The sequence below is a fragment of the Martes martes genome (assembly GCF_963455335.1).
Source record: "Martes martes genome assembly, chromosome: 14".
Classification (NCBI taxonomy): domain Eukaryota; kingdom Metazoa; phylum Chordata; class Mammalia; order Carnivora; family Mustelidae; genus Martes; species Martes martes.
The window spans coordinates 29,959,733-29,976,336 of record NC_137902.1 but is presented as its reverse complement, the minus strand read 5'-3'; the positions used below and the strand labels follow the sequence as shown (position 1 = coordinate 29,976,336).

The following is a 16,604-nucleotide window of genomic DNA, read 5'->3' as shown; positions in this document are numbered from 1 at the left end:
CCTCTGTTCACCCCGCCCTGTGAGAGGGGCTGCTTTTTATTGAGCCTTTCCTAAGAAGCGGGCATTGTGCTTACTGCTTTACATGCGTGATTTCAGTCCGGCCCCAGACAACCCGGAGACTGTAGGATCACCACCATTTTGCATACCGAGTCGTTAATGGGTAACACAGTAAATGACCCGTCTAAGGCCACATCTCTGGAGTCGAGGCGAGTGAGGCTTTGAAAGCAGGATACCCGAAGTCCTCCGGCTTCCCGCAGTGCCACCACCTGTACCGGGGGTTGGTAACTAGCCCCACTAGAGCAGGAGCTTCCGAGCTGGGTGTGAGCCTGCGCTGAGCGGGGCCCTCGGGGTCGCTGCGCACATGCCCCGAGTCCTTGCGGGCGGGAGCGCGGCGGGCGGGGGTCTAGTGGCTAGTGGCGCCATCTGCCCTCCTTGCTATCTGGGAAGCGGCCCCGGTGGGCCTCCCGCTCCCCTGCTGGCTTCCATCTGCGGGTCTGTCCGCGCAGCTGCCAGGGCGTCCGTCCTTAACGCCGCCGCAGATCGAGATCTCCATCTACGAGGACCGGTGCAGCAGCGGCAGCTCCAGCAGCGGCAGCAGCTCGGGCAGCGGCAGCAGCGGCGGGGGCGGCGGGGCGGGGGCCCGGTGACTGGCCGAGAGTCCCTGCAGGGAGGTGTATGGCCGGACTGAGGGCCTCTCAGACCTGCGGCGGCTGCGCTACCAGAGCACCCGCTTCTGAGTCATTCTCTGGGCCCCCCTCTGCTCCCCGGGGCGGGAGGGAGGGTGACTGGCCTGGTGTCCTTGCGGGCCCGTCTCCCGGCGCCCCTCCCGCACTCCTGCCCCTAGCCCCTGGCAGGACGGCCCACTTCCTGATCTGGCATTTTCCCCAGGGGTCAGGTCTGGTCAGGCGCAGCCAGATCTTCCAGGGGAAGGCTGGGACCTGGTGGGGAACGCGATTTGGACAGCCCTTTTCTTCTGCCTCTCCACTCCCAACACCCCGGAGGCGGGGCTCAGGTCCCAGAGAGAATTCCTATCCCGCATGATTCCTCAGCCCAAATCCCACATCCGCCAGGACTCTCTCCCCCCAGGGTCCTGCTCCCCGTGGCTGTCTCCCAGTGTCTGCTCTTTCTGGTGCCACTGCTGGGGCTCTTCCTGTCTGTGAACCTGCCTCCACTGGGTTCGAGGTCTGGGGAGATGGGAGCCACTCAGTACCCTCTTGACCCCTTCTAGACTCATGGCTTCCCCTTCCTCCACTCAAAGCCTGAAGGCCACATTGGCCTTGCCAAGAAACCTCCGACTCCCGAGACTTTGCAGGACACCGGGCACTGGCTGTGGGGTGCACAGCCTGGGGCTCTGGGAGGTTATATGAGGTCTAAAGAAATGCTTCATGGAGACTTGTAGCTTTGGGGGCTTTGAACCTCCAGGATTGGAGCCAACTTCTCGAGATTGGAAACTGTGTGTATGAGAGAATGAGTGTGTGTGCACGCAGGTGCGTGTGTGAGTGCATATACATGAGAGCACTGTGTGCACGAGTGCACGTGTGGCTTTGCAGCCGTGTGCATGAGCACACACGTGAATGCATGTGTGTGAGTGCACATGTGTGAGTGCACTTGTCCGTTCCCCTTCTTTGCCAGGCCAGTGACTGCCCCTCTGCCTCCTCTCTTATCTTTGTATGTAATGGTCTGTGGCTGCTTCCCTGCAGGGGTCCAGCCTGTCCCTTTGTAAATAAATGTCCTAAAGCCCCTTGCCCCTTGCCTGGGGCTGCCAGCTTGGCTCTTCTTCCTGGTCTCTTCCCCACCTGCAAAGTTCTCCCCACCTTTTGATTCTACTGTGTACATTCTAGCAAAAGAGAAGTTGGGGGTCTGGGAGAGCAGAGCCAACCTTCTGGAGCCTTCCATGTCCTTCTCCCAGCCCTCCCGGTCCATGACAAAGCAGCAGGGCCACACATGCTGCATATTCAGCCCACCCAGACTCTGGAGCTCTCTAAGGCTGCATAAGCAAGGCTTCCTTGGATGTTCAAAGGAGCTGGCAATCTATAGGGGAAAAGGCAAACTCCTTTCTTGAAAGGGAAGAGAAGCACCCAGCCAGTGAGGCTCTGCCTGCCAAGCCCCAGGGTGCCAATGAGGAGGAAGCAGCCCCCATGCCCAGATGCCTGGATGAGGGACAGCAAGTGACTGCCTGCCTCAGCTGGCAGGAGGTGCTAAAAGGGCATCTGGAAGACCAGCCACTGCAGGGAGCTTTCTAGAACCAAAGAGGGGCCTGGTTTTCTTTTGGATGAGAGAGTAGCCTGTGGGAGGGTGGTGCCTACCCAGGGGGCTGCAGAGGGCAGCCTGGTCCCTGAGCCCGAGGGGATGGGTCTGCGTCCAAGGATCCCCAAAGAGGGCGGTGACCCAGTGAGCTCCAAGGCAGCCCCCTGACCGCCCCCCGACCCCTGGGCCTGGCCCATGCCCTCCCTGGCCCACTGTGGGGCCAGGCCTTATGTCTGTGGGATGGCTGGGCACAGGCGATGCAGTGGCCTTTGGTTTTATTATTTCTTTTTCCAATAAAAGGACTTGCCCAGCTTGAGGCTCTGTGCTGCTTCTCTCCCCTCTGGTGGTGGGCTGCTAGTTCCATGCCCCAGGCCTACAGCGAGGGGAGGCTCAGCCGCCCACCCGCCTCATGCCAAGGAGGTGGGGCTGAGCATGTTCCTGAAGGAGCATGAGCCTGACCCGGGCAGGACCCACCCTGTCTTCTCGAAGTCTGTAGTCTAATGGGGAGGCTACATTCTGGATCCTCGAATCTGGAGCCTTTATGGGAGGTTTGCAGCCTTGGGTGGGGGGAAGGACTTGACTGAAAGCCAGGGCAAAAGCAAGTAATGAATTGATTAAATACCCATTATTTGAACCCTTAACCTGGGTTTAGGGACTGTTAGGGGCTGGATCACAGAAGTCACTCTGTTTTAAAGACTAGAAAAGCATGTGAGTGTTGGAACCTAGCAGGGTTGTGTCTTGCATTCTATAAAACAAAGTAACATTTACTGAGCACCTATAGTGTGCCAGATGCTTTGGTAAATCCATATACTAGAGCTGGGAGGGGGTTTAAAGATCATCTAAATGAGGCAGAATGGAGGCCCAGAGCGGCGGCTTGACTTGCCCCAGGTCACACAACTGGGTGGGATCATACCAAATCTAGAACCAAGACCTCCTGACCCAGTGCTCACTCTGACACCATGGGGACGGCATCCCAATGGAAGTTGCCTTACGCTGTGGGGTGGCCAGGATCACATGCTCAGGTCTGTGAACGAAGAGAGGGTCTCACCAGACTGTGAGGACAATGGCTCCAGCCTCCGGGTGGGGGCTGGGGAGATCCCCTCTGGGGGGTGCTGAGAGGGACTCTGGTGGCTTCCATGCTTGTCCTTGCAGCTCTGGAGAGGCAGCTGTGCCTTAGCCTGAACCATGGGGAGGTCTGGGCCCACTGCCTGTGCTCAAACGTGGGGTGTGTGTGCAGTGGTCACAGTGGAGGTGGTTCTTCAACACGAGGGTAGGTTCATTCTGTCCTGTATGCGAGGTTATCAGTCGTTATGTTAAACAATAGTAGCTAACATTTATCACTTACTATGTGCCAGGCACTAGGGTAAGACCCGACATAGCCATTCAATCCTCACAACAACCCGATGGTATGGACTTTTATTCCCATTTTACAGATGAGGAGACTGAGGCTCACAGAAGTTAAATAACTTGCCCAAAGGTACACAACTCGGAAGTGGCAGAGCTTGGCTTTGAATCTAGGCAGGCTGACTCCAGACTGTGGGGAAGATGAGTAATCCAGCTTCAGGGACCCTATCAGAGCTCGAGGTCCTCAGCCATCCTAGGTAAGGATTTGCCAGATTCCTAGGTAAGGACGTGGAGCTGTGCCTGGCTCCTCCAAGCCCAGGGCTGGTACCTCTAGGCATCATGAGAGTGGGGGTGGGGCTGTGCCCTCACAGACCTGCAAGGCCCACAGAGGCAGCCTGGTGAAGGGCAGAGTGGGGAGAAGAAGGTGAGGCCTGGCTTCTCCCTCCCTGGCTTTCCTCGGTAGGCTCAGTTGCAGAGGGGAGTGGCCTCTTCTGCGCGTCCCGCCGCAGCCGTGTCTCTGCCTCCCCCTTGCCAGTCAGGAACAGGCCCTGTCAGGCCCCTGGGAGCACAGGAACCCCCAGGCAGCTCTGGGCTGCCATTCCCTTCCTTACGGCCGCCAGACTCCGCTCTCTAGCTTCCTCTGGGGTGTGTGAAAACCACAGGGTTTACAGCAGCTCATTGCGCCACCGAGTGGCAGGATCGTGCACTGCACCCTGGAATCAAAGCCGCTTGGGAAACATTCCTAGAATCCCCCAAACCCGAAGCCACTTCCACCTGCTTTCAGAGGAGTTGTGGGGCAAAGATGGAGTCCAGCTGGTGGTGACTCTCCTTCCGGCCAGCCCCTGGGGTGCTGCCTTTTTCCTGGGAACGCCTGGCTCCCTTCTCCACAGTTCCGGAAAGACTTATAATTAAGGAAGCTTTCTGGCAGGAGGCACCTGCACCTGCTTTTGGCTTTACTCTTGACCAAGGATGAAGGCGATGCAAGTAGCATTCCTAGTGAGACCTGACTGGAGCTCAAGCTTCATGAGAGGAGCACGTGGTGGAGACTCCTTGAGCCTCAGTTTCCTTCCCCAGCTGTAAAATAGGGGTCCTAATACTTGACAAAATTGCTCAGATCAGTGCCTCTCATCCTTGGCTGCAATCACTGTCACCCAGGGAGCAGGCGGAACCACTGATCTCTATCTCTGAAAATGCTGATTTCATTATTCTGGGGTGCAGTCTGGACATCAGGTTTTTTTTTTTTTTTTTTTTTTTTTAGTTTCCCTGGAGATTCTAGTGTGAAAATGAGGTCAAGCATCCCTGATTTCGACAGTACCTAGAGCCTAGGAGCATTTTCATGGAGCTCTGAAAATGTCGGAGACCCAAATAAAAGTTATCGTTCCAGAAAAGCAATGAGATGAAAAATAACTGCACGTGATGACCCCACTTAGAGCAAATTCTAATTCAGGCAAAACAAATCTATGGTGTTAGGGGTCAGGAGAGCAGCTGTCCTGGGGTGGGGTGTAGTGAATGGAAGGGGGTCTGGGGAGACTGCTGGGTACCCATGATCTGTTTCTCCAGCAGAGTGCTGGCTGCACAGATGGGCTCGCTTTGTGAGAACTCGTGGAGATGTACACTGAAGATTTGTGTATTTTTCTATACATATGGTACATTTCAATAAATTTACCAAAGTTTATTGGCTCCAAAATAGGAAAAGAAAACACAACACTGAAACTAATGTTTCATTGCATATCTACAAAATGTAGCACTGTACAACATTGTCAACTGTCAACCGTGATTCAACTCAACTGTGTGTGTGTGTGTGTGTGTGTGTAATTTAGGGTGCGTTGTGGATGTCTAGGACGATGTTTGATATGATGAGGGGTGGGGCGTCCAAAAGAGAAGAAGGTCTCTGGTACCTAAGAAAATCTTAAAAGAGCCCAGGTTTACCCCAGGAGCTCTGAGCCTTGACCCCATTATGTACAAAAACCATGCGCCTTTATCAGGGGAAGGCTTTCGGCAGATTTGCAAAGGGGTATGTGACCACCCCTTAAGAAAAGGCTGAGAACAATTGGTTTTGAGGAGTCAGTGAGAAACTGGCCAAGACTGTGCCTACAGGAAATAAGTGTCCCCTAATGCCTTCTGAGGTTTCCACGTGCCTCTCCTCAGGCAGCTTTGGGAGGATTCTTTCTCCCGGCAGCACCCAGGACAGATGGTGCCGAGCTCCCAGCTCTTTCTCTAAGGGGCCATTTAACGGGCTTGTCCGGTCAGCGTCTGCCGGATGGTAGGACTTAGCCTGCAGCCTCCTGGAGCTGCACCGGGGCTTGTGGTTTTGAATCAGGGACGGCAGAGGAGGTGGAGGAGCGGAAAGGGAGTCAGAGGGCTGCCACAGTCTGCCGACCCCGAGTCGTGCACTTAGCTACCCCGAGTCCCGGCTCTGTCCTCTGCAAAATGAGAGCACGAGGAGAATGCATTTTTGTAAATGATGATCTATTTCTCCAAAGTAAAATATTACTGTTATTGCTGAAGCTACACCAGGACCTCATTATACACTGGCCTCATGCTACAGACTTACAGCCAGGTTCCAGGTTCTTGCATAGAACAAACATATTTATCCAAGGGTTTGCTGATTCCCTAATATATGCTAGGAACATTCATGTACATTATTATTCCATTTAGTTCTCTCACACTCTGGTGGGCGGTTATATTTGAATTCTTATTTTATAGATGAGGAAACTGGTGTTCCAAGTGGTTAGGTAGCTTGACAAGCGCCCACAGCTAGTAAATGTCAGAGTAAAGACCTGAACCTAAGTGTCAGAGCCCAAACCCTGCTCTCATTCTGCCAGCATGTCACAGGCGAGTGGGAGACTCCATTCGACCTGGATTCCCTCCTGATGGCAGACTCCAGACCTAGGGAGAAGCATGTGGGCAAATGTGGACACAGAAAAATAAGCTTTACAGAGGCATGATGGGGCTCGTTATTTTGGAGTAATTCAAGTTATAGATTTCTGTAATGGAAAAGTGACTGGGGACCAGCTACCACCTGAGAGCAGTCTGAGCAAAGCCCCGGAAGGGGGAAATGTTATACATGGCTTACTGGACCTTGTGGATGGCAATGGCCTTCTTCCCTCTGTCCCCCGTTCCTTGGTAAACTCTTGGAGGGTGGCGGATCTTGTCTTACTCATCTCCACCACCTCCGTGCCCCTGGCCCATGGGCCTGTCAGGGGAGTAGGCAATGCAGCCCACAGAGACAGGCAGCAAGGACAGGAAGGTACAGATGTTAAATGTCCCAGGCAACGTGACCTGAGATCCCCTTAGGCAGATGCAGACCAGTAATCGGCCCTGAATGCTACAGTTCCACTGCATCTGGCCTCGGACTAACTCAAAGGGTAGTGGCAGCGACCCCAGCCCTCCTCTGTGCTGCGCAGCTGCTCTGAGTTGCCTTGGCCGTGAGATCTCATGGCTCTGCTCATGATCTCCACCTGTCCTGGGAGGCGAGGGAGGGAGGAGGAAGCATGCATCCCGACCCCGCTCAGCTCCTGCCAGGGGCTCCCTGAATGCCAGGATTTTAAGGTGAGTGAATCCTCCTGGGGCTGAGTACATTTCCTGGAAAGTCTGGGCCTGGGGCCCTAGGGAATGGAGCTTCACGGTTGGGTGGGTGGATGGACGGACAGACAGGTGGATGCATACAGAGAAGATGGGTGCTGGGAGAGGACTGAGGGTTCAGAGGTGAGTGAGAGGGCGGTCTAGCTGGCTGGAGATGGATGCTCACAGACCCTGCCGAGGCAGGTGAATTGATGGGTACCAATCGGCCCTGTGCTCCCCAGGGCAGATTTACATATAGGGCTGGAGCTCTTCAAAGAAAAGATACTGTGGCACCAGGTCCCCAAATGAACTCTGCATTTGAGTGATGGATGTGTCTCGTTGGGAAGGATTCTTACAGGTCTAACATTGCCCTGGTTAATGACTTATGGATTGTTGTAAAATCAGGCAGTGCTAGAAGTGAAAGCAGAAGATTAAAGGGCCTGGGACAGATTTTATAATAATATCTGCATTTTATCAGTCAGGCACTGCACTGCGTGCCGTGCAGGCTTTAGCTCGCGGCTGTGCGCGTTGTTAGGCTTCCTTTCCGTGGAGGAAGAAACTGAGGCTTGGAGAGAGGAAGCGGCGTCAGGTCACTCACAGGTCGTGTAGCGGGGGGTGTCTGGGAGTCAAGCCTCAGTCCATCTGATCCTAGAGTCTCAGGGCAAATAGAACGTTTTAAAGGCAGATGGAAGGAAGGAGGGAGGGAGGCCATAGGAATTTTGGATCAGCCCTCTAAGAAAGAATGTGGCATTCTGGCCCACGAGACAGATTCTCTGTTGGGGTGAGGCTTTGAGACCCCTCTCTTCCCTCTTTCCTCTCTTGTGTCTGCCTTCAAGGCCTATAAATCTTGAGCCAGGGGACCGGAAAATGCAGTGAAATTATGTATGGGGTTTACCTTCCTCCCCATGGCCCAGACTTGTTTCTCTGCCATGGTCCCCGTGGGCAGGAAACAATCGGGCTTGTCTCCTTCCCCAGGAGCTCTGCACTCAGGTCTGGGGTGGAGGGAGGAGAGTTAGCCCTTAGATGGATCTTTCGGGGGAGGGAGGGTTACGTTAAGGATTATGGGTGATAGGTCCTTCATGGCTGCTGCGGGGCCATGAAGAAGGACAATGAGTTCCCTCTACAGCAAGTATTCTGAGCCCCAGGGTCCCCGTCAGGCAGGCAGGCCAGGCTCATGAGGTTCTGGGCAGGGACTTCCTGGGAAGGGGTGATGCAGGTCATCTCCATCACCTCCGTGCCCCTGGCCCATGGGCCTGTCAGCGGACTGGGCAATGCAGCCCACCAGGAGGGCTGGCAAGCAGAGACAGGCAGCAAGGACAGGAAGGTACAGATATTAAATGCCCCTGGGGCAACGTGACCTGAGATCCCCTTAGGCAGATGCAGACCAGTAAGCGGCCCCGAATGCTACAGTTCCATTGCATCTGGCCTCGGACTAACTCAAAGGGTAGAGGCAGCGACCCCAGCCCTCCCCTGTGCTGCGCAGCTGCTCTGAGTTGCCCTGGCCGTGAGATCTCATGGCTCTGCTCATGATCTCCACCTGTCCTGGGAGGCGAGGGAGGGAGGAGGAAGCATGCATCCCGACCCCGCTCAGCTCCTGCCGGGGACTCCTTGAACTCCAGGATTTTAAGGTGGGTGAATCCTCTTGGGGCTAGTAAGTACCTCCTCCCCCCATTCCAGACTTTGGCTGCAGCCTCCCTTCGAAGCTGAGCGGGACCCGCCATGCACCTAACTTCCACTGGGCTCTTTCTTAGCTGGGCTCCTTGGGCCAAGCGTGGTTCTTTGGTTCGCTCGGTGGGCACTTACGCTGACTCTGATTCTGGGTCAGCACCGTGGAAAGAATGAGCTCTGCACCTCCTCCCATTCCCCACCTATTTCGGAAACCATTGCCAGACAGTGGCCGGTGTGAATCACCGCTTTTGCCACTCAACTGTGTGTATGAAATACTTGGAGTTTTCTGGAGGAGGAGGCAGGGGGAACAAGGAGGAGCCCCAGGTGGGCATCTGATTCCCCACTAGGCTGTGGGCCTCTGGAAGTCACTGTTCTTTTTGGGCCCCAGTTTTCACAGCTGAACAGGATGAGGGAGGACTAAATGACTGCTCAGGTCCAATCCCCAGGCCAGGTCACTAGCTGCTGGTGGACCTGTGCTCTGTGCAGCCTGGTCAGTGGCATGGTCTCCTTGCTCAGTTTACCTAATTTTATGGTGATTCTCTCTGGGAATGGTGCTGCGTGAGAACTAAGTGGAACAGCACCACAGCCCAGACCCCAGGAAGGTCTACTCTGCTCCCTTAGGGCTATATTCGGTCTTTAGGTCTCTTCCCTGCAAGGCTGTCAGCTGCCTGAGGGCGGCCAAGGTCCTCCACATCTCCCACACCGCAGACTCCCAGGAGACCTGGGCCACAGCAGGGCACTCCGGGAGCCGTGTGAGCTTCGGCACTGGATAGACCCAGGCTCCATCCTGACCTTTGCTACTTATGAATATTATTTTTTTAAAAAGATTTTATTTATTTATTTGACAGACAAAGATCACAAGTAGGCAGAGAGACAGGCAGAGTGGGGGGAGGGGAGCAGGCTCCTCGCCGAGCAGGGAGCCCGATGCGGGGCTCGATCCCAGGACCCTGAGATCATGACCCGAGCCAAAGCCAGAGGCTTCAATCACTGAGCCACCCAGGCGTCCCTACTTATGAATATTATTAACATTGGAAATTTATTTGGGGCTTTACTATGTGCCAGGCACCATGTCGAGTGTTTTAGATCATCTTGTTTAATATTATGACTCTGTGAGGTAGGTATTATCCCCATTTTACAGATGAGAAAACTGAGCCTGGAGGACAGCACATCTACTTTACATTTCTGCTCAAATGTCTCTTTCCCAGAGCAGGGCTCTCCCACCCCCAGCCCAGCGCTCTCCTCCCCATGTGCCTTCACGCTTCTGCCCCCACTCCAGCATGCCTGTCACCTCTGACACACTATATCCTTTGCTTCTTAGTAGTTTAGCACCTGCCATATGTCACCAGGCCATTCTGGAATCTTTGGCAGTGTTGTACACAGACGTATGGGCTAAGACACGAGAGCAATGCCCAGCTCACAGTACGAGTCCCACCAGGGGATGCCGAGTGACAGTTGGTTGAATAATTTGCCCAGGTGTGTGTTACCTGGGGGTTGCTCCCCAGAAGGCTTCAGTGGCCGGTCTCAATCACCGCCTTTGCCACTCAACCAGCTCTGGGACCTCGGGGAACTTGTTCTTTCTGAGCCTTGCTGCTTTGGTGAGAAAACTGACGAGTAACATTTATCCCATAGCATGGGGGTGTGGGGAATCCTGGGGCCGTTCGTGTAAACTTCTGGCCACATGATAGGCGTTCCGTACATGTTAGCTCCTTCCCCCAAGGAGGGCTTTTTTCCTCTTCTTGTTTCTCATTTTTCTTTCACGGTCTACCCTTCAACCCCTTCGCCGTTCAAGCCCCGTTCCCTAGGAGGACGGCCGCTGAAGGAGGGGTTGGTGTGATCTGTGGCGTCAACCAGCCCGTGCGCTCTCCCCGCCTCCTTCCTCTTCGGGGATGTGTCTGTTGCTAAGGAGACACCACCTCAGGCCTGACAGAATGTGGCTGGGGTTCTGGCCCACACTGCAGGCGAGAGACGAGAGATATGGCTGACCCCGGGGAGAGAGAGAAGGGGAGGGACTTGGCTAGCCTCCGGGGCTGGCAGTCTGGGTGGGATGTCACGCTGGAATCTGCTGGAAAAACCCAGCTGGCTCCCTAAGAAAATGAAGTATTTGTCTTCTAGCCTCTGTGGGGCCTCTGGTGAAATGACCAATGGCCCCGTTTGGGAGGCTGGAGTGGAGCTCCTGTTGGGTCACAGTCCAGTGGTGCCAGTTGAGGTGTGATGCCCAGACCCTGGGAGGGGGCCATAGCAGCCAGAGTGACACATAATCAGACTCTTGGCCCTCAGAATGGCACCTCCCCAGAGCAGAGCTGGCGACGGAGCAGAAGCTTGAAGAAGCTGTGTGGGAGATTCACGGCTCTGCCGGCCACACCGGCTGGTGAGGGAGCTCGGCCTGGACACTACCGCCTCTTCTTGCCACCGAGTGGGAGTCTGTGATGACTGTCACAGATCCTAGGTCCTTCCCAACCCATCCCCTGCCCCTGGGCAGCATGGAGGGATGGCGGATTTTTGTCACTGGCTAGTGACTGCCCCCCCCCCACCCCTGAATAGGAAGGAAGCATCTGTGTTAAGAGCTCAGGCTGGGGGCCAGACCGCTCTGATGGGGTCCTTCCTCTGTTTGTCCAAGCTCTGTGTGAGCCGGACAAGCCACTTAGCTTCTCTGTAAAACTGGGGTCATCACAGCACTTCCCACTGTGTGAGGATTACACACGCTGATTCTTCTAAAGACCTTCGATCTGGCCCAGACACACCAAGCTCACTAAACGTGGCTATTCTTCTCATGTGGAGGGTACATTCCTGGGGGAGAGGAGTGTTCTTGGGCAGAATAAAAATGGTATTAATATTATTATTACTAGAGTGAGCCGGGGCTGCCCCAGATGGGGCCCAGCTCTGTTTGCACAATCCCCTGTAGGCCTGTGCCACTCGTCAGCCCTGGAGCCACTTGCAATTTTTGTTACAAACTCAAGTTACGTAGAAGGCCAGGGTGATGTGAGGAGCTTGAGTGGGGCTAAGGGACAAAGAAAGGACTGAATTGTCTGTGCTCAGAAGGGGCAGGCAAGGGTGTAGGCACCTGCAGGCATCAGAGGAAGGGGAATTGGAAGAAAGCGGGATGGGGAGCCTGTGCCTGGCTAGCTTGGTATGGCTCTGGGGCCAGTTCAGCACAGACCAGCAAATGTACTGGACTAGGGGGACTTGGTGCAGAAAGCCTGGATTCCTGGCCCACTGGGGAGGCTCTATTATTTGGGGGCAGGTAATGCTGAGTTGGGTCAGTACTTGCCTGGACTCTGTATCTTTTAGCCTCGTATTTCTCTCAACACAAGCATCGTGGGGGCAGGAGATGTGAAGCCCCTCATTGGACCTTGTCACTTTCTTCGTGGAAGGGACCCAGTGCTTATCACACAGGAGGTTCTCGATGAATGCTTATTGAATGAATATTTGAATGAGTGAACGAATGCAAGGAGCTTGCTTTCCAGTGTAGCCACCCAAGAATTTAGCTAGATTTTTCAGAAGGCCCCTGTAAGTCCTGCTCTCATCCCATGCACTGGGCTCCTCCATCTGGCTGGAGGAAGACAGTGTGGGGACAGTAACCGTGTCATCTCTACTTACCACTGTATGCCCAGAGCCTAGCTCAGTACCTGGCACACAGTAGCAGCTCAACTAATACTTGTTGAATGAATGAATCACATCCAGAGTAAGCCTTCTTACCCTGGAGCTGGGGTATTGTAGTTGTGCTCTTGACAGCTGGGGAATTTGGAGCTCCTCTTGGTAACTCATCTGCCCCCCCCCCGCCCCCACAAGCAGGGTATGGTGACACAAATATACCCTGTTACAAGAAACTAGCTGTTATTACTTTAGAAGGTCTCCTCTGAAGTTTGCTACCATCCTGAATTTTCTGATGTCCTTGGAAGGCTGTCTCACGAGTGGTCCTGTCCCTTATTTCTCGTGCTGTTGTGTGGAGCCTGTCAATGGACACTGTTATCTTGTCATTTAGCATTACATTTGGAACTACTGCCTCTGTGGGTTTTGGGTTTTACTTATCTTACTATCTTAGATCTACTTGTTCCTTTCGAGAAAGGCAGTAGCTTTCAGAATGACTAGGGAATATGTTGAGCACTGATGGCCCTGTCTGTTACCCCCTGACAAGACAGTGTGCTAGGAAAGGGCTCTCGCCTTGCCTGGGGACCAGCTGGCTCTGTGACCTTGGGCAGATCACTTCATCTCTCTGAGCCTGATCTCTGGGCCCATCCATGCCTTTATTCTACATGAGCACATAGGAGTGGGGCTGCCCAGAGGTGGAGCAGTTTTTAAGTTGTTATATGCTTTCCTGTGAAAATGTAGCTGTTTTTATTTTGAGACTTTTCATTTAAGCTCCTGTTCTGAGTGTAAAAACAGTACTAGCTACGAGGAATTCATATTTCATGATTTATTGGGAGTATTATTATTATATTAGAAAATGGTAGGTTTTTTGTTAAATATGTTTTTAAAATGTTTGCTGTGTTCTTAAATGTGATTTTATTACATCTTGGGGCAACTTTTTTTCCCCATGAAGAATAGATCTGTGATTTATAACAAGCCTTCAGTACCGAGGCTGCTTGTGAAGATTTTCTACGGTGTTACATTGTTCCCAAAGGGTCCCCCGGCTACGGAAGCTTCTGGGTTTCTAAGCATATTGCAGAGGAGACTAAGTTGCCAGATTCTTTCTAGAAATCAGGGTAACTTGAGACTAGCCATGTCTCTGTCCAGCCACACACTGAAGGGTCTGAGAAAGGAAAGGGCTTTAGGGATACGCCAGACCAAATCTCTTGCTCTTTTGATTAAGAAAACTGAGGCCCAGTGTAGAAAGGTGACTTCCTCCAGGTAGAAGGCCTGGAATATTCCCTCCATAATCTGCCCCTTGCTCATCCTACATCCCTTGCCTGTTCCAAACTCCAGCCCCCCAAATATGAACACTGGTGCACATCCCCAAAGCACTGCTCACACTCAGAGCAGATACTTCCCCTGTCTCGTGATTTGCTTTCCAAGTGTCCCGGGATGGAAGGACTACCGCTAATTCAACATTCCAACCAGCATCTACTTGCCCCAGACACATTTTTTTTTTTTTTCACCAGCTAGGCACTAAATATCCAGCAGAGAGTTTATTGGCATAATTTCTCCAGAAAGTGGCTGGAAGACTTAGCAAGTTCCAACTTTAACATTTTTATCAAGAGTCCCAAAGGGCCACCCCCTTTCCCCTCCCATCATGACCACCAACTCCAATAAGGCTTTCTCTACCACAACGAGTCAGGGTGCACAGAGCAGAAACAGCACAGGCCAAACCAGCAGGCACATGGTACATGAGTGAATCAACAGCAAGCAGCTGCCTGGGAGCCATCTTTGTTAAGGGCATTAGGGTCCTTGTGACACTGGAGAATACAGAAAAGACAGGACTATCATGATTCTTCTGAAGAAGTGAGGGAGGGTAGATGGGGTAGGAGGGGAGACTCTCATTTTCTGTTTTCCTCAGAAAACATGCAAAGAAAGCCTTCACAATAACTAAGATTACATAAATATCAGTAACTCCCAAGCTTCCCTTTTCAAAGATGGCCACCCCTAGGTCCGTTCCGAGGGAGCGCGAAACAGAATCTGCTGGGCGTGGAGAGAGAGACAGGCAGCGGGAGAGATTTAGTTTTCCACAAAGATTGTTTTTTTTTTGTTTTTTGTTTTTTTCCTTTTTCCTTTATTGATGGGATTTAAAGTGCATATAACTGAAGGCAAAGTCCAAGGCCTAGAGAGAGATACGAGGCCCGAGAGAGAGGCTCAGAAATTCTAAAGGCAGCAGAAGGATACCCACCTAAAAAGGCCACTTGAGCTGCAAAAAGGATGGGAGAGAGAAAGAGAGAGAAAATGGGAAAAAGAGAAAGGGGGTTGGGGTGGGATGGGGGTGGGGGGAAGCATTTGGGGGGAAGAAGACAAACACCAGTTCAGAAATCCAGACAAAGATGAGTAGCAGGAGCTCATTTCTATCCCTGGTCGGAGATGGGCTGGCCTCACGGTACGAACATTTGTTTTACGGAATGTGAGAAGGGGAGGGAAAAAAGCAATTGCTTCTGGGCAGGGCGCAGCACCCCAGGGACCCTTCAGATGGTGGGAGTGGTGGTGGTGGGCCTTCTCCAAACCGCTGCCATGGTCTTCCCTGGAGACCCAGTGGGGGTCTAAGGAGACTCCAGCCAGCCAGGAGAAGTCAGGGCTGGGGACCTTGATCGGGCCCCTCCCCAGGGCTCCCCAGCGGAAGACCACTTATTTGTGTCGCGCTGGGCCGTGGCAGGGCCTCACTCACCCACACAGGCCGTGCCGTCCTCGTTGGGCTCGTAGCCCCGACTACACCTCTTGTTGGTCCGGCACCTGTAACTTCCATACGTGTTCACGCACACGGGCTTGTCTCGAGGGCACACGAATGGGAACTGGATGCATTCATTGGTGTCTAGGAAGTGAGGGGAGCGGCTCACTGGGAGGTGTGGGGCAGTGGGACCCTGCTCAGCCTCTGTCGCCCCACCTATTCTGTGACCTTGGACATGTCCTTCTCTCTAGGCCTCAACGTCCTCACTTTAGTCCTTTTCGCTGACTTGTTCTCTGCCTGACCTCTACATGTTGGGGGTGTCAGGCTTCATCCCAGATCTTCTATTCACCACACTTTCTGTGGGTGGTGCCTTCATACATGGACGATTCCAGATTCCTGTCTCCAGCCCTAACCCATCTCTGGGGCTTCAGACTTGTGAATCTTATGTGCATCTCACACTCAGTAGGTCCAAAACGGAACTCTAGGTCCCGCAGCCTTCAAACTTCTCCTGCCCACGACCCCATCTCGCCTAAGGCAGTCACACCCCTGTCACCCACTCTGCTGCTTGAGTGCGGATAGGAGTGATTCCTAGTTCCTCCTCTTCCCTTACCTCTGGGCAATTTCTTTCTTCCTTTCTTTTTTTTTTTTTTTCTGGGCAATTTCATAACCGATCCTGCCATTTTTGCCCCCTTAGTACCCGTCTGTCGGCCCAGCCCCTCCTCTGCTGCAGTCTATCCCCAGCCCGTACCACCCGCTGCCCGGAGGTCCGCAGCCACCTCTGGACAGGCGCCCTGGCTGCCGCATTTCCCTCCAATCCAATCTGCAGTCCATCTTCTGAAAATGTGAATGACCCCACGCCACTCTCCTGCTTAACTGCAAAGGGCCCTAGGAACAAAATCTGGACACCTCTCCACCTTCCCTGACTTAGCACCTGGCTCCTTCCCATTCCTTTCACACACCAAGCCCTATTCCTGTCTCGGGTGCTTTGCTCAGGCTCAAGCTCAGCTCTTTCTGGGGCTGGACCTTTTCATCCTTCGGGTCTCAACTCAAAGGTCTTCTCCCTGACCACTCTGTCTAGAACAATACCCAAAGACACCTTGCTTAAAGGGTTCATAGCCATCTCCTCCAGCTGCCCAGTCACAGACGTGTGGTTCCCCTCACTAGAATAAATGTCTCCGCAGGGCAGGAGCTTGAGGCCTGCGTCCCCAGCACCGTGCATGGGCACATAAACGTCTGCTGGGTGACAAGAAGGAAGAGGTGGCCCGAAGGGTGACCTCACAGTGTCCTGCCGGTGCTCATGCCAGATGCTGGAATTTCTGTGTCCATGCACCATCTGTTTAGAGCCGTTGGGGCGGGGACACGGAGAGTGGAGGGGACACATTTCCTCCCAGGCCACCCTTAGAGCTGTCCTCCTCCACTCTCACCTGTGCTCCTTTGCCCATGTGGCGCTTTCCACCTGAACACTTTCTCCCCT

General features: G+C 53.5%; 1 protein-coding gene across 2 annotated transcripts in view; it reads right to left on the bottom strand.

Annotated features, from left to right (window-relative positions):
- CRTAC1 (cartilage acidic protein 1) overlaps positions 1 to 16,604 on the bottom strand; it is a gene marked incomplete at its 5' end in the record, with an annotated part of 131,248 nt that continues 114,644 nt past the window's right edge. Inside the window, 2 exons of one of the 2 annotated variants that reach the window (XM_080823128.1) lie at positions 1 to 661; positions 15,131 to 15,274. In XM_080823128.1, the coding sequence (XP_080679254.1) occupies positions 525 to 661; positions 15,131 to 15,274 (281 nt within the window). In that variant the 3' untranslated portion in view covers positions 1 to 524. Of the gene's footprint in view, positions 662 to 13,935; positions 14,217 to 15,130; positions 15,275 to 16,604 lie in introns of those variants that run through there. The other variant, XM_080823129.1, reaches the window with a different exon arrangement.